The following is a 24290-nucleotide window of genomic DNA, read 5'->3' as shown; positions in this document are numbered from 1 at the left end:
TCCGAAACTGCCACAGGTGTGGAGCAGGGGTCTGCAGTACGCTGTCCTGATGCCAGTACTTGAGCAGGTAATGCATAATCTATAACATCCTCTGATGAACAGCCCATTAAGTCCATACATTCTGTAATCTGTGGCCGGAGAGATGGACCAACTGCCTCAGCCCCCTGAAACTCCACAGATACTGCTGTTGGTGCTGGGAAGAGCACAGTGAAGTATGGCCCTGATACCAGCTCTTCTGCTGGAGGCTCATCAGGTTGTTTTTCCTCAGCAGAAAAGTCTATCAAATCCCCTGTCTCTGCAACTGGTGTCTGGGGATAGAGGTTCCCCATCTCCTGTTCATGGAACCCAGAAGATGCTATCAGTGCTGGGCAGGGGTTAGCAGAGCTTTGCCCTGTTGTCAGCACTTCAGCTTTGGGGATGGCAATCTCCAGATTTTCCACTGCTGATTCTCTGGCATGCTGCTGGACAGGCACATTCCTCCATCCAAGATCATCCCATGCAGAAACAGGATCATCAAGGTCAGTCAGCACTTGCTGCATCTGCTATAAGACCTCTGTGTCCATAGCTGCGGGGGCAGGTTGGCAAAGCAAACTATTACTCTGCCACATTGCCGACTCTTCAGCCAGGATTTCAGGGTTGTCAACTGATATTTCCTGATAGTCCCAGGCAAAGGGAGACCAGCTCTGGCACTGAGCAACGCCTAGCAGCTGTCTGTAGGCAATCTCCAGCTCCCATTCCTGAATGGCCAGAAACTCTATATCTTCCAGTGCCCAGTGCACTTCCGAGATGTTCAGTAGCCCTTCTCTAAAATCCATAATTTCGTCCAATCGCCACTCCAAATCACTCCCAAAGTTAGGGTCCCCTGTCAGCTTCACATACAACAGTCCCAAGCCGCCGTAGCTTAAGCCTTCCATTAGGCTGTCATCCGCTATCCAGAGACATGCTTGGGATACATGCCACCGGAGGGCTCTGTAGCTCTCATCCAGCTTCATCTCTGCCCAGACCAGCCTGCTTAATTCAGCTGTCTGCTCCTTGTGCAGTTTTTCCTCCCAAAAACCGCACCTGCAATCCGTACTGCGACCAGTACCTTTCCTGGATGGAGGGGAGAACTTTTCCCTGGTGTCGCTGCTCACGGGCTAGCGCTTCCTTCCAGAGTTCGCAGCGAATAGAATCAAACCATCCCAGCAGGACCTGCTCTGATACTGGTCCCCTGTGCCATATCTGCATCTCTCGCAACCTCCTTCTAAATTCCTTTTCCATTGCAGCTGGTATCTGTACTTCTCCTCTCCTCTCCTGCTATCCGGACCTTGGATACAGGTGGAAGTTTGGATGTCCCAGACTGCAGGAAGCGTCCCACTGCTTGCTACCAATGTCACGGATTGTCCCACACTCCGCTGAGTGCTTCCATCAGTGTACCACTTCCTCCCAGTCTGGATATAGATATCAGATATTCCAACCGCTCACAAAGCACAAAACAAGGCGAGACTTGCTTAGTGGCTAACATGGACTGTTTTATTAGAACCAAAATTACAAGTCTTTTTATACTCATACTTTTTATACTTTTTATGCTCATATTACTCTAACAATACACCTGTAACAAATTAACATGAGCTAATTAACTAATCCCTTTAAGCAGCCGATGTGACTCTGTGCCCGTCAGGATTTCACTACAGGTCAGACTTGTTGTCACCGAGCTTCACACAGTACATTATACATTATCATAAGTACAACCACAGGACATTTTCTCACAATAGCAGGAGCTCCACTAGGAGTCGAACCATCTCCTACATTGTACAGAGGACAATGTGATCAGCTCTCTCAATTAACTAACATGTTGAGTTCAGAATCAAACAAACCAAGAATAGTCTCTACATACATTCTGGGAGATATTGTGGATAAATATTACTGTCCCATTTTAAGTAGTCCAAGATATATTTTCTCACTCACCCTGTGCCAGGATGGCACAGGGTGACTTAGACATAAGAGGTGTATGGGGAGCTGAAACAAGGGAATCCCATACTTTCCAAAGGATTCTGGGTTCCACGGGCCCTCCCGTCACAGTGTCCCATAGATTTTAACGGTGTTCGCGTGTTCGAACAAATTTTTTGCCTGTTCGCATGTTCTGGATGCAAACCAAACCAGGGGGTGTTTGGCTCATCCATATTAACTAGATCACATAATCTTTTTGATACCTGGAGAGTAAAACATCCCACTCAGAAGAGTTACACGTTCTACTCTCCCTCCCACAAGCTATATTCTAGATAAGATCATTTTCTAGTTACGGCCCCTCTCCTTCCCTATGTAGTCTCCTTGGAGATAAACCCCATCACCTGGTCGGACCATGCACCCATTGAACTCAACATTGTTTTGACGTCTTCAAATCCCAAGATGTGCCACTGGTATCTCAATGAGTCCCTGATCAAAAACCCAGTATCCCAAACTCACTTGCAACAGAAGCTGATCGAATTCTTCCAACTAAATGATGGGTCGGTTTCGGAAATTTCCACCTTGTGAGAGGCCCACAAGGCTTTTTTTAGAGGTGAGTGCATATCTACAGGCTCTCGCCTGAAACGAAATTCTGCCAAATTGAAAGTCGACCTCCTTGCTCAACTATAAACTGCAGAAATGCACTTGTTGGAATCCCCCACGGTGGAAAAATTGAGAACTATTACCTCAATCTGAAATTAATCAAATCATTTGATATGAATAAAATTTCTAAATGTTGTGGGCCAGACAAAAATTATACGAATGTGCAAATAAACCTCATAGGATGCTAGTTAACAGGTTAAAACCACGGCCCTTTCTATCAATACCTGACCATCTGATGCAGCTTGACGGCACCCCTAAATTCTGTCCTAAAGCTATGTCTAAACTATTTGGGGACTTCTATAACCGGTTGTATAAATGCTTAAGCTCTGACTCGAATTCCCAATTCTCACAATCGAAGTTTGATAAATTCATAACCTCCCTAACACTACCCAAACTATCCACTGAACAAATTTCCACTCTTAACTCACCGATCACCACAGAGGAAATAGCAGAAGTGATCAAAAATCTGCCAGCCTATAAATCCCCAGGTCCGGATGGCCTCCCATACATTTATTACAAAACCTTTTCACAGACTCTAAACCCTATAATAATACCTCTAAAGTCTGGACGCACAAAAAGCTTTCAGCCGTTTAAGCTGGCCATTTATGTTCGCGGTCCTGGCTAGATTTGGATTCTCGGGTTCCTTCGTACAGTCTCTACAAGCCCTCTATTCTCACCCCACTTCTCAAGTTCAGATGTCTTCCTACGTGTCACAGCGGTTCACCCTTAGTAATGGCACCAGACAGGGGTGTCCTTTGTCACCCCTGTTGTTTATATTGAGCCTTGAACCTCTTGCAACAGCCATTAGATCTCACCCTGATATCCGGGGGGTCCCGCTGCGACAACAGGACTACAAGCTGTCACTTTTTGCAGACGACATCTTACTATCACCCATCCCGACGTCTCCCTACCTTTCTTACAAGACATTCTATCCACCTTTGGAACTCTGTCAGGTTTTAAGTTTAACCAGTCCAAAACAGAAGCCCTTCCTATTAACATAACCCCAGAATCGCTCAGCTCTTTACAAAGCAGATTTAAATACAGGTGGTGCTCGTCTTCGTTGAAATATCTAGGCATTCATCTTACCCCCTCATATTCCTCCCTCTACCAAGCCAACTTTCCCCCTATGTTCGCAGTAATAACCAGACTCCTGCACCTCTGGTCCTCCATCCCAATCTCTCTCCTTGGCAGAATTAATGTTCTCAAAATGTCAATTCTGCCCAAATTACTGTATTTATTTGAAACACTGCCAATCCCGGTCCCAATGTCACAGCTGAAAAACCTCCAGAGAAAATGCCTCAACTTTGTATGGAATAACTCCTCCCACAGGATTGCTCAATCAGTAGTTTTTGCTCTCAGAACTAAAGGAGGGTTGGCCGCACCAGATTTCATTCAATATTATTATGCCTTTCATCTCAGGGCATTGACTGTCTGGACTTCTAGGAAAGCTCCAAATAGGTGGGCTGAAATTAAAATAGGGATTACGGTTCCAGCACATCCTTGCTACATGTTATGGCCATCCTCCTCATAAATTTATGCCCCAATTGAGATCCCTTTGTTTGGCCCCGATGCTTTTCACCCTATCCATTTGGAGGAAATCTGTAGACCGGTTCTCTCTCTCCTCCCCTTGCTCTCCACTCCTGAATGTCCTTTTTAACCCAGATATTCCAGATGGAATGTCCTATATACGAACACTCCCATAGACCCAGATGGTTATCTTTCAGTTGCGACATCTGGTACACCCGGTTACACGCAAACTCCTGTCCTTCCCAGATCTAAAAAAGAAACATGAAACTTGGGTCCTTCATACTTCTAGCAGCGAAGAGAGCCATTCCTAGGCATTGGCTCTCTACTTCTCCTCCCACTTTCCACCACTTTCTTTCCATAGTAGCAGATATACGCAGGATGGAACATCTGACTGCAAAGATTGAGGGTAACCTACCCTTATTTGATAAGATTTGGAAAGCCTGGGATGATTCAGTATACCCTCTTGAATCCGATAACCACACATCCTTCTGATTCCCACTAGAAATATCCTTTGAATATCTATATATATTTATCTATATATTATAGTCTAACACATACCTTTTCAACCAGATTTAAAATAAGATACTGTATGGAAACTGTGCTTAGCTGATCCAATGATGGAAGACGCTGTTATTCGCCCATACATGTATCCCTGTCAAGTTCTGTTGGCTTGTTTTCTATATTGTTTTGTATTTTCCGAAGTTGAAATGTCTTACTCTCTGTATCTTATGATATGATGTTTTATAATTGTTATAAATAAACAATTAAAAAAAAATGTGATGGGTGTACTCACTTTTGTGAGATACTGTATGTTAAATCTTAGGATTACAAAAATCTAAAAATCTAAAAAATGTTTCTAATCATGTCAGAAGGGGTTCCATTGTGAAAACATAGCATCCTTCAATACAAAGACCCAGTATATTATATTTATTCAAACTTGTACATAAAAACATGTGCAGAAATAACTTCAGCTCTTGAATTTAGTTAAATAAATGGATGTCTACCGCAATCTAAACTGTTTGAAAAGTCTATATAACAATCCAAAAATATGATTATAATTAGGCATGGCTATAATAAAAACATATTGGGTAAATAAAGTTCATTGAATAATGAAAAGAAATAAGAATGTAGGCATCAAAATGAAAGGATACATGGGAGTAAGGCAGTCTACAAAGAAAACATTTCCACTGTCATATGTCACAGGAATGGTGCTGTATATCCTACTAAAGTCTTCAATTTTGGCAATTGCGTGTTTATATAGAGATGCTACTTTTTATTTTATTGAATAATAGAATGAACAAGGAAAGATTTACGGATACACAAGGATGATACCTCATATATGAATATAAACATTTTCCTGTACAAATTAAATTTCAGATGTTAGCAATAATCCCCTTCCCGCTGAGCATACGCAGATGTGCGTACTCGGCTTTCGGGGGTTATACCAGGATGATGCCCGCAGCTGCAGGCATCGTCCTGGTATTGTTTTTTAGAGCCGGCGATCAGCTTTCCAGGTATAACAACCGATGCGACTAAAAGCTGTTATACCTGAGGAGCCTCCGGCGGCTAGTGACAGCCTTCTAATAGTAAACACGGAAGCAACATCATGATGTCAACTTCCCGTTTACTCAGCTGCCAATGGCGCTGGGTTAAAAAAAATATACAGTATTCAGAATTGCCGAAAACGGCGATCTGAATACTTTGAAGTGCAAAGGAGGGATCGGGGGTCTTTTAGACCCCCGATCCCTCCATAAAGAGTACCTGTCACCACCTATTACTGTCACAAGGGATGTTTAAATTCCTTGTGACAGCAATAAAAGTGATCAATTTGTTTTTTAAACACAATTTATAAATATAAAAATAAATAAAATAAATAAGAAAAAAAAAAAGTAAAGCATCCCCGTCCCCGCGAGCTCGCGCAGCAAAGAGAACGCATACGGAAGTGTGGAGATTTTTAGGTACCATAGTTTGTCGCCATTCCACGAGTTATAAAGCATGACATGTTTGGTATCTATTTACTCTGCGTAACATCATCTTTCACATTATACAAAAAAAATTGGGCTAGCTTTACTGTTTTTTTTTTTTTTTAATTCATGAAAGTGTCCCTTTTCCCAAAAAGTTATGTTTAAAACACCGCTGCACAAATACCGTGTGATATAAAATATTGCAACAATCACCATTTTATTCTCTAGATTCTCTGCTAAAAAATATATATAATGTTTGGGGGCTCTAAGTAATTTTCTATCAAAAAATACGGATTGTAACTTGTAAACACCAAATGTCAAAAATAGGCTTAGTCATGAAAGGGTTAAATATAACACCTCAAAACAAAGCTGATGTATCCAAAATATCCTTGTTCTTCATATAATACCTAGGGTATAAGCTAACTTTCCCCAGTTCTAACATGTTTAGGGCCAACTATTCCCTGTTACTGGCAAAAATGACTGTGTTATGTAAGGACTTATGTAAACTTCAAGCTTTCTGGGTGGGAACAATAGTACTGACTAAGATGTTTATCCTCCCTCATACTGTATATTGTATCTATTTCATGCATTACCTAACCCTGTTCTACCTTCACATCTCTGGAATCTACAAAAGGTTGCAAATAGCTACATTTGTGGAAATAAGTGACCTTGTATTTGTAGGTGCTGCATGTATGCCTAAAAAAAACAAGCTGGAATGGGTACTCAAGCATAAAGCAAAGTAATGGTGGAGTCTAGTCTCCACTAAATCGTGGAAGCAAATTGTGCTTAAAACTGATATCAAGGTGCTGTTGGCTGCTATATTAATCATCAACCACTGCTCAGTCTTACACCACATTCCTCTGCCCTCCATTGCTCTTCTTACATACTGTACATACAGAACTGTGCAAAAGTCTTAGGAAGGTGTGAAAAATGCTGCAAATTAGAAATGCTTTCAGAAATAAAAGTGTTAATAGTTTATTTGTATCAATTAACAAAATGGAAAGTAAATGAACAGAAAAGAAATTCAAATCAAATCAATATTTGGTGTGACCGCTCTTTGCCTTCAAAACAGCATACATTTTTCAATTCTTCTAGGTAACCTTGCACACAGTTTTCAAAGGAACTCAGCAGGTAGGTTGTTTTAAACATATTGGAGACCTGATTACAGATCTTCTGTGGATGTAGGCTGCCTCAAATGCTTCTGTCTCTTCATGTAATCCCAGACAGACTCAATGATGTTGAGAACAGGGCTAGGTAAGAGCCAAACCATCACTTCCATGACTTCTTGATCTTCTTTACACAGTAGATAATTCTTAATGACATTGGGTGGGTGCATGTTTGGGGTTGTCCTGCTGCATAATAATTTTAAGGGTCAATCACATGCCTCCCTGATTGTATGGCATGATGGACGAGTATCTGCCTGTATTTCCTGGCATTGAGGACACCATTAGTCCTGACCAAATCTGCAACTTATTTGCAAAACTACAGCCCCAAACTTGCAAGGAACTTTTACCATGCTTCACTGTTGCCTGCAGACACTCATTATTTTACTGCTCTTCAGCCCTTCAGCCCAAACAAACTGCCTTTTACTACAGCCAAATATTTAAAAATTTGACTTATCAGTCCAAGGTGTCTGCTGCCATTTCTCTGCACCCCATTTCCTATGTTTTCATGCATAGTTGAGTCACTTAGCCTTGTTTCCATATCCTATGCATGAAAACATAGGAACTGGGCTGCAGAAAAATGTCAGTAGGTGCTGTGGACTGATGAGTTGAAGGCAAAGGGTGGTCACACCAAATATTGATTTGGATTTCTCTTCTGTTCATTTACTTTCTATTTTTTTTACTGATAAAAATAAACTATTAACACTTCTATTTCTGAAAGCAGTCTTAATTTACAGAATTTTTTACACCCGTGCTTGCATAGTACTATAGATCTTAAAATGGGAAGCAGTGGGTAAAGTTAGTTTCAAAACTAGTATTCTTCTAATATTCTAAAACCATTCACAGAGCTCTGTTCTACTCACAGACTCTAGGCTTCTAGAAATACCTTCGTATTTGGTATTAAAAAAAAAAAAACTTTATGGATTGAAGATAATGCCATTGTTAGGGGACCCTGCTTTATCAATGATCCATGAAGTAATCTGAAGCATTTTTCTCTCACTTACAACCATCTTTGTAACCCTGACTATTCAACAAAGCTACCTTCCATGGAGCACTGGTGAAAAAGAATTATACTTCTCCTTAACTACACAGCTACATGATAAAATGGGCTCTCAACTCAAAGCCTCAAGATGCATAACCCACTGGGAATCAGTGAAGAAATTTAGAAGTAATATGACACCCCACAAAGCCTGTCCACAATCTCCGCCAGACACCCCCCACTATGCTGGAGAGAATGTGAGCATATTGGATCACTGACACATATATGAAAGATTCTATAAAATAAAAGGTAGCACGGAATCCCCCAGTGTAAATTTATAAACAATTATGTGACCTTATTCAAACTATACAAAAAGTGGTAGAGTATCAATATAATATAAAAGTGGATTGCGCTAACTTCTGTGTATGATACCACTGCTGAAATATGCAAAAATAGTATATCTATCCTACGTAGCGTGCTTTTCTGTATCAATTAATATTGTGTCAAATATATACTGTCCACTTAGTGTTAAAAATATACTGTGTCAATATACAAAAAGTGATGTGAAACAATATATCATTATATCAAGTATATATATATATATATATATATATATATATATATATATATATATATATATATATATATATATATATACACACAATCTCATATTATCTAAAGAAAGTCCAAGATAAAGTCCATATATCAGAAAATCCAGTGAAGTATGAAAAAGATCATTGAAGAACACAAAACTGTGAACCACTGTGCCCTTAAAGGAGAAAGGTTACCAGATATCCTTTACCCCACACTACAAAGTGGTCATGGTAAGCATGTTTGTAAAGCCCATCCAGTATTCGGTCTCCACCAATGCCTTTGGCTCATTTTAACACTCATGCAAAAGTGCTTACTCAAAGAACAGAAAATAAGCAATAGTGTTTACTTAAATATAGATTAAAACCACTCGCATGTGAAAATATAGAACAGTGCTTTGTATAAAAATCAATACCGGCAAAAGATATATGATAGAGCTGTGGAAAAACAACATTTTTTTTTTTTTACTTTTGGGTTCTTTTTTGTGCATTTTAAATACATACCACCAAAAACTGAAATATTAACCACTTAACCACCGGAATATTTACCATACTGTGTAAATATATAAAATTACCTCATTACTACATCTCCAGAGAGTTACCAATCACCCTACACACACAAAAAATGTAGACCCATTGCAAATTTAAATTACGCTTACCTAAACATTATCCAAAATTTTCAAACCCTATTAGGATAGGAGTAGATGTTTCTTATTCCATTTTCTCTTTCTCTCTCTCTCTTTAAAAGAACCCTGTCACTACCTCAAAAAAAGCAAAAAAAAAAAAAACCCCTCCCCCTGACATCTCTCTCCTGTGTATTACCCTACCCTCCTAAATATTAACCCTCCAATTCTAAAGGGAACTGATCTTTATAAAAGCAATATGGAGTTCAAGTCCTCCAATATTTCTTGCCCTGTTCCTTCATTGACATTGTGAGATCTTTCATTTCCTGGATTTCCGTAATTCTAGCCATCCATTGAGATTTAGCCGAGGCAACTGGACTCTTCCACAGTGCAAGTATACATGCTTTTGCAGCCATTAACAGGTGTTTTAACAGTGAGTTTTTATTGGATAAAGGGTGTATCATGGAGTAAATATGCTATAAGAGACACACCTGTTAGCTCTTTAACTGTATGTTCAACCATATCCCAAAAGTCATTTAACTTCTGATATTCCCAAAAAATGTGAAATAGGGTACCCTCCAATTCCCGACAGCACCAACAGATTGAGTAAGGAGTTTATATCCTCCTTCTTGAAATCTGCTCGCCACTAAGGAATTACGAGGAAATAATACAATTTTATCTTTTTAAGTTTGCGTCAATTTATTTGTAGATAATTTTCTCATTGTTGAAGAAAAGGATTGGGCAATATCAACAAGGAGTACAGATGGGATAGTGCATGTCTTATTGGCTTTTTTTTTATTCGGGGTTAACTACTAATGTAAGGGCAATAGAATACAATTCCGAAACACACTACACTGAAACTGACCTCAGAAAGTACCACATTTTACAACATGACAGAAAATCAAAAATCAAATATAAAAATGCTCATTGCCAGTAATCACTACAAAAATGTAACTATTTGTCCAGACATTATATGTTCTTAAAGAGGAGCTCCAGTCATTTTTTTGTTTATTAAGTCAGCAGCTACAAAATCTGTAGCTGCTGACTTTAAATAAACAAACACTCACCTGTCCCAGGATCCAGCGATGTCCTCACCTGAACTGTTCCTTTCCTCCATCTTCTGTCCCCAGTACTGGCATCTCAACTGAGGGCATCTGGCTGTGACAGCTTGCGGCTTCACAGCAAGCCACGCTGCCCATCATGAATGGTCCCGTAGTCTGTGACGTGTGACCTGTGATGTGTCCCAGAAGATGACAGGGAGGGAGGGGGAAAGGAGAACTTACACTCTGATTGCCTAGGCGATTCAATCGGAAGTGGGAGCAGGTACCTGTCAAAACCAGGTATCCCCCCAAAAAGTGCCATTTACTGAAGAGGAGGGGGAGGAAGCCTTAAAGTGGAACTGCCTCTTTTGGGTGGAGCTCTGCTTTAAGCTGATTATTTGCTGTTGACAAAGATGCATCAGAACTCCTGAACAGAGAAAAAGTTCTAACCTGGAAGGGCAGACCCTATTGAAGTCTATTGGAGCCGAATAGAAAAACATTTTGAAGGCTTGTATGCAAATAATTGGCCATAAAGGGGTATAAGGGTCTGGGTACTGTAACAATGCAATTTTTTTTTTTTAAACGATTGTTTTTTCAGGTGAAGTGATTTTAATTATGCTTAAAGTGCAACAATAAAAATGAAAAATTCCTTTAAATATAGTGCCTTAGGGGTCCCCTTATTCTGCCTGTAAAGTGGTGCATCTGTAGCATATATAGAACATGCTGCAGCAAAAATACAATTTCTATAGAAATAAAAACAAGTCAAATCACTTTTAAAATGACTCATGGTTGCAATCCAGCTTTCAAAAAAAAAAGGACCCTTCAGGTCTGGTATGAATTTTAGGAAGAACCCCACGTCAAAATTATAAAAAAAAAATCAGGGTGGGGTCCCCCTCAAAATACCAGACCCTTATCTGGGCATGCAGCCTGGCAGGTTAAGAAAAGGGGGGTGAGCCCCCTCCTGAACCATACCAGGCCACATGCCCTCAACATGGGGGGTGCTTTGGGGGGTGCTTTGGGGCGGGGGGGCTCTGCACCAAAGCACCTTGTCCCCATATTGATGGGGACAAGGGCCTCATCCAAACAACCATGGCCGGTAGTTGTGGGGGTCTACGGGCAGGTGACTTATCAGAATCTGGAAGCCCCCCTTTAACAAAGGGAACCCCAGATCCTGGCCCCCCCATTTGAATGAGTATCGGGTACAAAGTGTCAAAAAGTAATAAAAACACATAGACTATTTTTGACAATTCCTTTATTAAAAAATTAAAAAATATTGTCCCCTGATGTAAATCCATCATCAATCACACCGCCCGCCACATCTGAAAAAAAAAAAGCACTCTCGCCCACATGAAGGCTAGCTGCATTTTTTCTTTTACTATTGACAGCTGAAGACTCATCGGTTGTTAAGGATGCAGCATCCGGCTTCCTGGCCCCGTTCCTTAACAACCAGCTTATACTGTGCCCTAATTAGGCAAAGATTTGCCTGATCAAGGAGCAAAATGAGGAAGTTAAACCTCTTTTGCTTTGGTTGCATGTCCTTGCATATCTGGCAGTAACCTGAAGTTAAACCTTTTTTGCTTCAGCTGCATGTCCTTGCATATCTGACAGTGACCTTAAAGTAAAGATCTTTCAACTGAATTTACTATATGGAACATTCATATATGTATTCAAAATGTTAATGTCCTCTTAAATCATCTTTTCTCAAGGATTAATAAATCTAGTTCAGTTAATATTTCCTCAGAGTTGAGGTCCTTCATATCCTAATTACATTTTAGTTTAAGGCTGCATTCACATATATGCGAATTGTATTCGGACTTCCCCGCATCCAATTCACATGATATGCGAGTGTGACTGGCTCTTAATGGAGCCGTTTCACACATGTCCGGGGGGTGACCACGGTCCAGATTGCGTGTTTGGGTCTGGTTCAGGTACGAATTCAGGCAAAAATTCAGACCTGAATCGCACCTGAACCGGTGAGCAGACACGCACCAGACCCAAGGCACAAACCCGCGGCCACAGAAATGTGAACCCGGCCTAAGTGTTGTTCTCTGCACTTTTTCCATTTCCATTTTTGTGTGGGCTGTGGTGTCCAAATAAAAATGTAATTCAAATCTTACTAATACTTTGTTTAGGGGCAAGATTAATTCTCACTCTATATTAAGTCTGCCTGTTTAAAAGCTTAGTTCAAATTTTAGACATGTTTCTTGTTACACCCATATTTAGATGCAAAGATGCGAAGCCACAAGCACTCCAAAACAATACATTTCAAGAGTTTATTGTGAAGACAGCATCAGATACAGCATAAGAAACCAGTGTTTCAGGGTCTCACAGGACCCTTTCTCAAGGCAACATAGTGACAATTAGCATACATGTACATAGCACACAACTATATATATCCTAGTGTAACCAATAGCAACCTATGTAACACCCTGCTATGATATCATAATGATATTAAAATCTTGCCAAACATAGCAATAAAAAAAAAAGATAAGCACAGGAATAGCACAAATGTGGAGATATAAAGAAGCCTCCTCCAAGCTTCCTCCTCCAAGCTTCTATTTGGATTTAGTACTTTTTTAATTTAGCAGTCTTCCGATGTTTGTATACAATACTACAAGTCCTATCTTTCACTGTGGCAGATACAACACATGGAGAGCACACCAGTGATCCCTCCTCCCTCATCACTGTATTTCAGCAGCACTTCTACAGCCAGATGTTTCCTTCTGTATGGACCTGTGCCTGGGGAAAGTGTTAGTAAGACCCTGAGTATTGCACCTGCAATGCACTAATCACAGTTCAGTGCTCTGCAAACCTAAATGCAAAAACTGAATTGAATGTATGTTTCTTATTTTATAATGTTGATGTAATTATTATTTTATCATATATATACATTATTTTTGCAAAAGTTGGAATATGCCTTTAATTTAAGAAAATACCTTGTTATCTCAGAAGCTGCAGAATTGCATTGCATACTGTTATTAAGCCTAGCCCCTTTTTAAATATAGCTAACACAATTGCTTTTGTCCTAGGCCATTGTACAAATCCAGATACTAATAAGTTTCTGAAAATTAGTAACAATGGTTTAGGAATAACTTCAGCCATCAGCCCAGCACTTTCCTTTGTATGCACATGGCTAAAAAAGATGTTTAAAAGGTTTGCTTTCTCTTTGTCCCCAGTGACCAATTTTGTGTTCTCATTTTAGTGGCCTGTGTGTGAAGGCCTTGTCTTTTACTATTGATATATTTAAAGCTTTTCAGTGTCTCACTTGCTATTGCAAACTGACATTTCTTCCCCAATTTTTGACAGCTTGGTTTCTCTTTAGCAGCTTTTGTTGTATTCCTTGTAACTTAATAATGCTAAAAGTGTTCCTTCACTGTTATACGTTTTATGTATGCTTTTTTCTTATTATTTATGGATGTTAAAACTAGAAAGACACAATGGAGGGGGATTTACTTAAACTGAAACGTGCAAAATCCGCTGCAGCTTTGCAGAGAAACCAGACTCCAGGTTTTAGGCCCCTTTCACACGACCGCCTCCATTTTTTCAACGGGGGATCACTCCACTGATCCCCGCTGAACAGGCAGATGACAGGTCTGTCTCCGTTCACTGTTCAGAGTGGACATGAACACATTCCCACTCTCCTCTATGGGAAAATAAGGTGAAAATGGACCACCAGTCTGTTTTCATCCCATCCTATCCGCCAGACCTATGGAAAATAGGTCCACCATCCATCTGGATTTTGCGAACAGGATCAGATCAGGGCATGTCACCGCTAACATCCACCGCCCCATAGGGGAAATTCATAACTGACAGGTGGACCTAATTGGACAGCCTGTGTATAAGGGCCCTTATTGTCAAAGATTAACTGAACAAGCTGAAGTTAGAAGATGATTGGCTACCGAGCACAGCTGCACCAGATTCTGAGTGCTCGGGTTTTAGTACTGTAACCCCCCAATGTTTAGAACATTATAATCCTTGCCTATGCAAAGAAAACATGTAATGTGTTTATATAAAATTGATTTGAAACATTCCATTTTATGTTTTGTGGGTTACATTTTGTGTTTACTCTGTGGTTTTAGGAGCATGTAATTATGTTAGATAAAACCACCTTATACACACATTTATGCTAGCCTATGGTATATATAAAATACTTTTTTAATATGTATTGCAATTATTAGTAGTAAATTTATTTATAAACTGTGGATCCTCTGGAAAATTATACTAATAGCATGAAACATCAATGAAATGTACTGACAGCTACACAACAATCACACTCAGAGCCCTTTCAAAGCCCTATGTTGTGGTAATGTTTGTTATTTTGAATGGTATGCCAGTACATTAAACCAATGACCCTGCTTTGCAGTGCACCATAACACATGGTAACACACTAAAGTGTATTGTGACACAGATTAAAAAATCTAATGCAGGTTTAAATTTTGGTGCAATGGCAGCCCAATGAATAGCCTACCCTATCAAACATACAGTGGGTAAAATAAGTATTAAACACATCACCATTTTTCAAGGTAAATATATTTCTAAAAGTTTTATCGACACGAAATTTTCACCACATGTCAGTAACAACCCATGCAATCCATACATACAAAGAAACCAAAACAAATGATGTTGGCAATAACATAAAAAAGTAGGGAAATGTGATAGAGGAAATGGAGAAACTTCTCAGTGTGTGGATGCAGGATCAACATTAGCTTTGAGTCCCCCTAAGCCTAATGTTAATTCAAGAAAATGAAATAAGCCTGTATGAGGACTTGAAGAAAAAATGCAGTAAAGAATCAGAAGGTGCATGGCTGGTTTCATAGGTTTAAGGCTAGAGCCAACTTTCACAATGTAAAAGTAAGTGGTGAGGCAGCGAGTGCAGATGCCATAGCTGCCTGGGAATTTCCTGCAACACTTCGAGAAATTATTGATGAAGGCGCTTATTTACCTGAGCAGGTTTCCAATGTAGATGAGACAGGACGGTACTGGAAAAGGATGCCAGAATGAAGTTACATCAGTAAGGAGGAAAAGTTGTTGCCAGGCTATAAAGCATCAAAGGACATGCTAACTCTGTTGTTTGGTGACAATGCTTTTGGCGATATGAAACTGAAGCCTCTCCCAGTTTACCATGCAGAGAATGTAAGAGCCCTTAAAAACATAGCCAAGGGCTCTCCTCCTGTTGTGTGGAAGAGTAAGTCCAAAGCCTGGGTTATGCAGGGCATTTTCCTTGACAGTTTTTTCCACCACTTTATCCCAGAGATAGAGAAATATTGCTTGGAGAAAGATGTCCCATTCAACATTCTTTTGCTGCTTGACAATGCTCTGGGTCACCCCCTTTTCATCAATGACTTTCATCCCAATGTCAAAGTAGTGCATCTGCCACCGAATACTACAGCACTTATCCAACCTATGGACCAGGGAGTTATTGCAACTTTCAAGAAATATTATTTACGTGACACTTTTCGTCAGGCAGTAAAGGTGATTGATGAATCAGGAACAACCTTCTGACAATTTTGGAGGAACTATATCATCTAAAAGGCTATAAAAAAACATTGACTTTACTTGGCGTGAGGTTACGGCTGTCACTATGAATGGGGTTTGGAAGAACCTTTGCCCGCAGTTTGTTCATGGTGTTCGTGTATTTGAGAAGGTGAGTGAGGAGTCCAAAGAGGCCTTAGGCAACTTAGTGATTGTCAGTGAGAAGCTGCAGCCAAATCTGCAAGAGGAGGACTTCATTGAACTCCTTGCTGTGCAACACGAGGAGCTTACTAATGAAGACCTAATGGAATTGGAGGCCCAGTGAAAGGTTAAAGAGATCCAAGAGAAAGAAATAACTGAAGAACCAAAGAGATTCACAACAAAGGAAATGGCAAATGGATTTTCTTTATTAGAGGAGGCACTGTTAGTTTTGAAGCACAGGACTCAAGCGTACAACGGTACACAAAGGTTGCAGTAGCAGTGCAGAATGCCATCCAGTGTTACTGTGTCATCTATGATGAGAAAAAAAGAGCTACTACCCAGACATCACTGGATAATTTTTTTTAAGAGAGTAGATAGAATTGAATCCAGCAAAGAACCAGAACCCGTGCCATTAACATCAGGCGTGAGTAAAACTGCAGCTTGCCTTCCATCTCCTATTGCTGAAGATCCTTGAGCTCCACCATCTCCCACCTCCCCTCCCTCCTCCAGTCAGTAACTTTTCCTGGTTCACTCCATGCCAGCCCCTATATGCCAGCTGTTATACTGTACACTGTACTTTTCAAGGTACTGTACTGTACGTTTAAAAAACAGTACAGTCTTTTATGTGTTTTGTTTTTTATGCATTATTTGTGTGAAAAGCATTATAAACTTCACTTTATTCAAGTAAGTGGGGAAATAGGGAACTTACTGTATAATTAAACCATTATTAAATTATACTATATATTTCTCAATGGGTAACATAGTGAATTTTTTTTACTATCATTAAAAACCTTCAAGTGGAGTTCCGTCCGCCCCATTAAAAATAAAAGGTCAGCAGCTACACATACTGTAGCTGCTGACTTTTAACATTAGGACACTTACCTGCACTGGTGTCCAGCGACGTTTACATCGGCTGGTCAGGTGCTGCCACCGTCATTGCGGGTAAAGGAACCCGGCAGTGTAGCCTTTCGGCCTCATGCTCTCAGTTGCCTGAGAGCATGCTCTCACTTGCCTGACATAAGGGGAGGGAGGAGGGAGAAGGAGGGGGGTCAAGCTGCTGATGTAATTAGCCGCGGCCTGGTCTCCCGGAAGTAGGGACAGGTACCTGCTCTCCCCGAAAGGTGCCAAATGTGGCACCAGAGGAGGGGAGGAAGCAGATAAGCGGAAGTTCCACTTTTGGGTACACAACCGATAAATGTACAACATTTCCATACTCCATGCTCTTTTTTTCCCAAATTAAAGTACCTGAAATATGGGTTTAATGATCATTTCTGTAACATTATTGTTGGAGTGAAATTTTTTTAAGTTTTAAGGCCAGACTCATCTTCTGAAGAGCCAAAACTATAGGGAACTTTGTGGCCCTAATTTATCATAGGAGTGGTTTATTATAGCTATGTTTGAAAAAAAATTCCCATGCTGCATATTCCTGCAGGCATGCAGAGCTGCTAGTGAGATGACTGTGGGAGCCTAAATATTTTGACATGTGTGGCAATAGAACACACCAACATTGTAAATTTCTTACCAGTACAGATGGTATGATTTCTTGTCTCAATTAAAAGCATTAAGGGCCATCTCTGTCTTCTGCTTTGTTTCTTTGCTATTAGCATGAATCACTTCTGACAAGTTTTCCTGTCACCAAGAGAAAAAATGCAACAAGGGAGGGAGCACAGCTCTGTTGCTGTGTGCTGTGTGAAGAGAGGTGTGTCCCTTCCTTCCAATAGAGCTCTTATCACTGAGCTCTGCAGAGTGTAACTTCAGCTCTCCACCCCTTTTGTCTGACAGCTCAGAGAAGCTTTATAAATTCTGGACTTTAAAAGGATTTAGAGGAGAGAATACAGCAGATAAACAGGTACAACTGGTGTAGGAGGATTTCTTTCATCTCTGCGCATTACCTGACTGATGCCAAATAGAAAACGAGGTGAAATTTCCAACAGCAAACACAAACAGAATCACAAATTATTTTCTTGAGGAGAAAAAAGGCTAAAAATAGGGAATCCCCTTTTGTCATCTGTAAAAATGATCAGGCGGCTATATATGGGCCGCTGTATTTAAAATAGAAATACCCCCCTAAAAGAACCCAGCACAAACATTTACTTATACAATTTAATTTTACCCCATGAATGATTGTAATTATGTTTATATGAAGGTTATTTAGCATGAGATGACACAATTCTATTTTTTTTCTACAGAGCTTTGCAAGAGGTTGGGTTATTAGAGCACCAGAAGAAACTAACTTGTTCATTATCTGGAGGTATGAAACGAAGGCTTTCTGTAGCTACTGCATTTATTGCTGATGCAAAAACAGTTATTCTAGATGAACCTACAAGTGGGGTGGACCCCTGTTCACAGCGCTTCATTTGGAATATTTTGCAAAAGCACAGAAAAGGTAATTATTGCCAATCTGATAATAAATTACTTTTATACACAATTATTGTATTTAAAAATACACTCTTGGGTCTAATGGGCCATGCTTCGGGTGCAAAAAGGCTTGCATTTTGCCTACCAAGACAATCAGTATCCTGGAAATAATTGTGGTTTGAATTTATCCCATTGAAGCTTCTGTAAACATTTTGGAGCGTATTCATGCTTCAAATTGCAGACACATAGCTACAACCATTTAATGGTACTTTAGTGAACAGACTGAAACTGTTTAAAATATATGCACAAATTTAGAATTCCATTCTACAATTTTTTGGACTATTTAGTATAGGTCAGAATTAATGGTTAACTATATTATATAATGTTTATTGCTACATTATATACTGTAAATAAGAGACATGTTTAACTTTATATTCATCCGTTAACTAAACTAATGTGGATTCAGCCCCATGTCTGACTAAAATGTGCAGACATAAATATTGTACATGCCTTGTTATGGTGCCACATAATGTTTGCCAGAATAATATACACATACTGTACATTTCAAAGATTTTCACAGATGTCATTGCAAATTTGGAACCACTTTAATTTTTGAAACATTGAGATGGTCCATACTGGTATACCTATTTAAAAGAAGTACAAACAGTAAGGGAGTGGGTGTTCTGCAAATTCTCAGAGAAAAAATCTAATCATCATTAATATCAGTATACTAACAATGTATTTACAATAAAGATAACACTGAACCCTTGGATTTCTTTTAGATGTGCAAACATCTTTGGCATGCATGTATTTACAATAAAGATAACACTGAACCCTTGGATTTCTTTTAGATGTGCAAACATCTTTGGCATGCATGTATTTACAATAAAGATAACACTGAACCCTTGGATTTGTTTTAGATGTGCAAACATCTTTGGCATGCATGTATATTTCTCCACTGAGGAGATTTTTCAACACTTCCTATGCCTGTGATGCCCATAAAAGTGAGGTGCAGGATAGGAAAACACAAAAAAAATTAATGCAAGTTCAAACAATTTGTCACTAAAGAGACTTTTCAGTCTTTGTCTGTGTTCCCTTTAAAGATATTTTCCATTGGTTCCTGTTCTGACAGGAAGTGACAAAATCTCCTTGACAGGGTCACAGATGGCATAGAGACCATAAATACTGGATAGATCAATCGTCTCAGTAATTGCGTCACTTGCTAAAAATGCGAGCAGATATATTAATTCCTTCCTAATGCCACATGTCTTACATGTCTTACATTTACATCATACATCAGGGACACAGACACATCTGACTTACTTAAGCATATTGAGGGGATTCAAATCACACCTGGTGCCCTACATTGGCTATTGATATTGAGGTCCCATACTCAAGTATTCCCTATGAGCAAGGCATCAGGATGTTGAGATCCGTCTTAAAGCAGAACTCTGGGATCGGCAAAAAATCCCACATTAGTACACCCCCCCCACAAAACACTAAACAGTTATTACATTTTTCAAAAAAGAGGGAAGGGTTTTGGGAAGGGACTATAGCGGTGGGTATACAAATAATAATGAGAAACCAATCAAATATATAAAAATATACAAAATATGTTTTATCATAGACAAAGATTAAAACAGATAACAGAGTCCAATAGGTCATTTCACAGGATATCTCCAATTATGATGGTTCAAACAAAGAAGCTTTATAGAGATTGCATGACTGTATATTATCCCGTCATGTTTCACCTCACGGCTTTATCAGATAATATATGCATCAACTATAGACTAGCAGAGACGCTATAAAAAGACAAAAAATATATATGTAAACATAGGAAAAATATAGCACAAAATATAAAATAAATATTAACAAACAGGAGCCATTTTGCCACAGTTCATCAAGAGACAGAGAAGAACTCACCCCCCCAACAACAGGGGGAGAAAAGGGGTCAACCACGATGCAGAGAATGCCAAGAGCGGAGAGCACTATGCGACCATAGTGAACACATTTAATGACCAAGCTAACAAGAGAAGAGTAGGAAAAAACCTACAATAAATCTACTCGTTTAATATTGTCAGAAAAAAAAAATTATATTGAAAAAATAATGAATAACAGAAAAATGCAGCCCATAGAAAAGGATTGGGATAAAGGGCGCCTGTATATGAAAATCCAAAGGTCCAATAGGGAACGCAGTATTAAGGACTATAGCTGGAGAAAAAAAGGAGAAGGAAAAGATAGAGAAAATATGTAACAATCCATCTGGAGTCACAAACAAGCTTCACTTAAAATACACCAACACACTATAAAGACAGCATATATAATACAGTGTCACATAGCAAGGAAGCTATATAATTTCCCTGATAATTACTGGTGCAAATACAGAGAGCTGTTATAATGTAATCAACAGTAAATTTAAGATAAAAGCTCTGTGCCTGTAAGGCACACTGGACCAAGGTCTCTTTACACCATAAAAAGATAATGAAGCTAAAAGAAAAATAAGAAATAAAACAAAGCAAAAAACAGGTGCAAAGGAAAACAGAAACAAGACCGAGGTTCAGATAGGTAATGAAGATCTGGGATATATATCCCAGACCTATCCAATGAGCAAAAAGTGAGGGACATATATGAAAAGGAAAGCAAAAAAGTAAAAAAGTAGGTGTGTTTTAAAAACCTAGAAAAACACACTACCTAATACGTACATCCAGGGACAGAAATTCAAACCAATGACATGATTTCTTACCTCAAAAACAAGAAGAAAAGGCTAAAAGGTCACCCCATTCTCTGGCTACTGGAATGCCTGAGACACCAGCTTAAATGTGCTCACCATTCGGCTGGCATCTGACGTCACCGGCCGAATGCTGACATGATGGAGCCACCACACATGCGCCTGAGTCCAGGATGGCTTCTTTCATGGACGCGCCATGCATAGCGCTGCAACTGATCGCAGGTGCACTGGTCCATTGAGACGTGTTCCAGCCCAAAGCATCCAGCGGTGAACAGACTTGCGCCAATGCACATGCGCATGCGCAGATCGCGGGGCTCGTGCACACGCGCACAGTGACGCTGCTTTGGCACCCAGTGATCTTTAAAAGGGGACTCTTCAGAATGCATCCTTGCTGTTTGATCTGCTGCTCGTCCTGTAACCTGATCCTGAACCCGCATCTGATCCAGTATTGACCCGGCTTCCTGACCTCGCTGCTGTCTCCAGTCCTGACCTTTGGCTTGCCTTGACCCTGCTCTGTCTGTCCGTTTGCCTGACCTCCTGTTACCGATCCTGCCGGGACTTTGACCATTCTCTACCTGCCGCTTCTGCCTGATTGATCCGCTGTTGTGACCTGGCCAGTCTGACCCTGCTCCTGCCTGCTGTTCTGCACTTGTGCATACCTGCCTGCTGTCCTGCACCCATGCGCATCTGCCTGCTGCCTCTCAGCATACCTGCATCCACAGCAATCAAGTCTGTTCCTGTCTCTGCCAGTGGACAACATCTTCAACCAAGCAAACCCTGCAGGCCCTCATACCCCACTGCGCTCCGAGGATCACTGTTCCCACTACAGTGATCCCAGAACCAGAACCATATGAGAGGTCTCCCTCTGCATGTCAGGCTCACCTCCAAGGTATGTGTCAGTATCAAACAGCCATGCCTGAGCCTGCAAGAGGGACCTCTCCCACAGATGAAGTTTGCCAACATCTCTTAGCTCTTGCTCAAGTGGTGAAATCTCTCCAGGACAGTTATGTGCATCTGGAAGAGCAAGTGCAACTCCTGGTCACCCCTGCAAACCCTTCTAATAGCTGGATATCCTCAGAGACCACTACCACGCCTGCAGCAATGATGTGTTCTCCAGAGCCAAGGGTCCCCATCCCAGAGAAGTTTTCCGGGGACCGGAATAAGTTTCGGGCATTCCGCAATGCCTGGAAACTATATTTATCACTGCAACCCCTGACGTTTACTCAAGAGGCCACCAAGGTGGGGTTTGTTATTTCTCTGCTGCGGGGAGAACCTCAGTCCTGGGCCCACCATCTGCTAGAAGATTACCATGTTATACTGGACTCTTTACAAAACTTCTTCAATGCCATGTCATTACTTTATGATGATCCGCAACGGACTTCCACTGCAGAGGCTGCCCTCTATGTGCTCCAGCAAGGCGGCCGAGCGGTCGAGGACTATATTACGGACTTCAGACGCTGGAGTGCAGATACAAAGTGGAATAGTGCAGCCCTGCGGCATCAGTTTCGTCTTGGCCTGTCCGAAGAATTAAAGGATGAACTAGCCTGAGTCAGTATACCAAGCTCCCTGAAGGCTTTGATCTCCCTGACAATTCAGATGGACCGATGCCTTTGTGAGCTCAAGGCAGAGAAAGCGGCTCAGCAGATCCATCCCACCTGGATGTTACCCAGAGTACCTGCCTCCACTCACTCCGCTTGTTCTCACAATGCTCCGGTCAGTTCTGTACCAATCAAACGGACTTCAGATCTCCCCGGATTAAATCAGCTTGGATTACTGAGACCCTCTCTATCCGCTGAGGAATGATTACGCCACCAGCAGAATAATCTTTGCCTGTATTGTGGGGAGGCCGGCCACTATGTATACGCCTGTCCAGCAAAGTTCTGGAGATGTATATCCATCTCTCCGTCCAGTTACTCAGCACCTGCTGCCAATATTATGCACCTGGCTCTCTCCATTGTATTCCAACTTCCAGGAAGAACTGTTCCGGTGATGGCACTCCGACCCAGAGCACAAGGACTTTCCATTTTCCTAGCAGACGGGTCCCGCATCAAGTCAGGTCTGGTCACCCAGGAGACCCCTCCACTACCTGTGATCACTGCCACAGACCACAAGGAACTGTTAAGTCTGGATGCAATCGCATCCCCATTATTCCCAGTCATTCTAGGCCTGCCATGGCTTCAGGCCCATAATCCGCAAATTGACTGGGGTTCCTGATGTATCAAGTTCCAACCCTCCTATTGACAGGAACATTGCCTGCCCACACCTCCAAAAGCCTCAGGCCCCCTTCTATGTATGGAATTCAACTTGGAAATACATTCATTAGTAGCTGAATCATACCATGAGTTTCTGGACGTTTTTAGTAAATGGGGGGTTGAGACTCTTCCTCCCCGCCACTCATATGACTGCCCAATTGAGTTGCTGCCAGGGGCAGAGATTCCTTTTGGACGAATCTTCCCTTTGTCTGAGCGAGAGTTGGAGGTGCTGAAGGAATATCTGGATGAGAACCTTAAGAGGGGATTCATCTGACAATCTGCTTCTCCAGCAGGAGCAGGAATCTTTTTTGTAGAGAAGAAGGATCATACCTTACGGCCCTGTGTGGACTACCGGGAGTTAAATAAAGTTACGGTCAAAAACCTTTATCCTTTGCCTTTGGTACCCGAGCTCTTTCAAAGACTACGCACCACAGCTGTCTTCACTGAGCTGGATCTGTGAAGGGCCTACAACTTGGTGTGAATTCGTGCAGGAGATGAACGGAAGACAGCTTTCTGTACTAGATGCGGCCACTATGAGTACTTAGAGATGCCCTTCGGTCTGTGTAATGCCCCTGCAACCTTCCAGCACTTCGTTAATGATATTTTCAGAGACTGTCTAGATATGTTTTTAATAGTCTATCTGGATGTCATCCTGATTTTTTACACATCCCTGGATCAATATCGGAAGCATGTTAAGACTGTACTCTGCTGACTCCATGAACATGGACTATACGCCAAACCCGAAAAATGTGAATTTGCGCGGCAGAGTATTCAGTTCCCGGGTCTAGTTATCTCCACTGAGGG

The 24290-nt window shown here is 40.8% G+C and overlaps 1 protein-coding gene across 1 annotated transcript in view; it reads left to right on the top strand.

Moving 5' to 3' along the window:
- The window catches only part of LOC141145985 (glucosylceramide transporter ABCA12-like), a 327299-nt gene that overhangs the window by 68694 nt on the left and 234315 nt on the right, over nt 1-24290 (top strand). Inside the window, exon 5 of the mRNA XM_073632770.1 lies at nt 18338-18534. Coding sequence (XP_073488871.1) covers nt 18338-18534 — 197 coding nt within the window. The remainder of the gene's footprint in view (nt 1-18337; nt 18535-24290) is intronic.

The sequence above is a fragment of the Aquarana catesbeiana genome, linkage group LG05 (genome assembly GCF_042186555.1).
Source record: "Aquarana catesbeiana isolate 2022-GZ linkage group LG05, ASM4218655v1, whole genome shotgun sequence".
NCBI classification, from domain to species: domain Eukaryota; kingdom Metazoa; phylum Chordata; class Amphibia; order Anura; family Ranidae; genus Aquarana; species Aquarana catesbeiana.
Note: the sequence above shows the minus strand (reverse complement) of the source record. Positions and strands in the feature narration are given on the sequence as shown.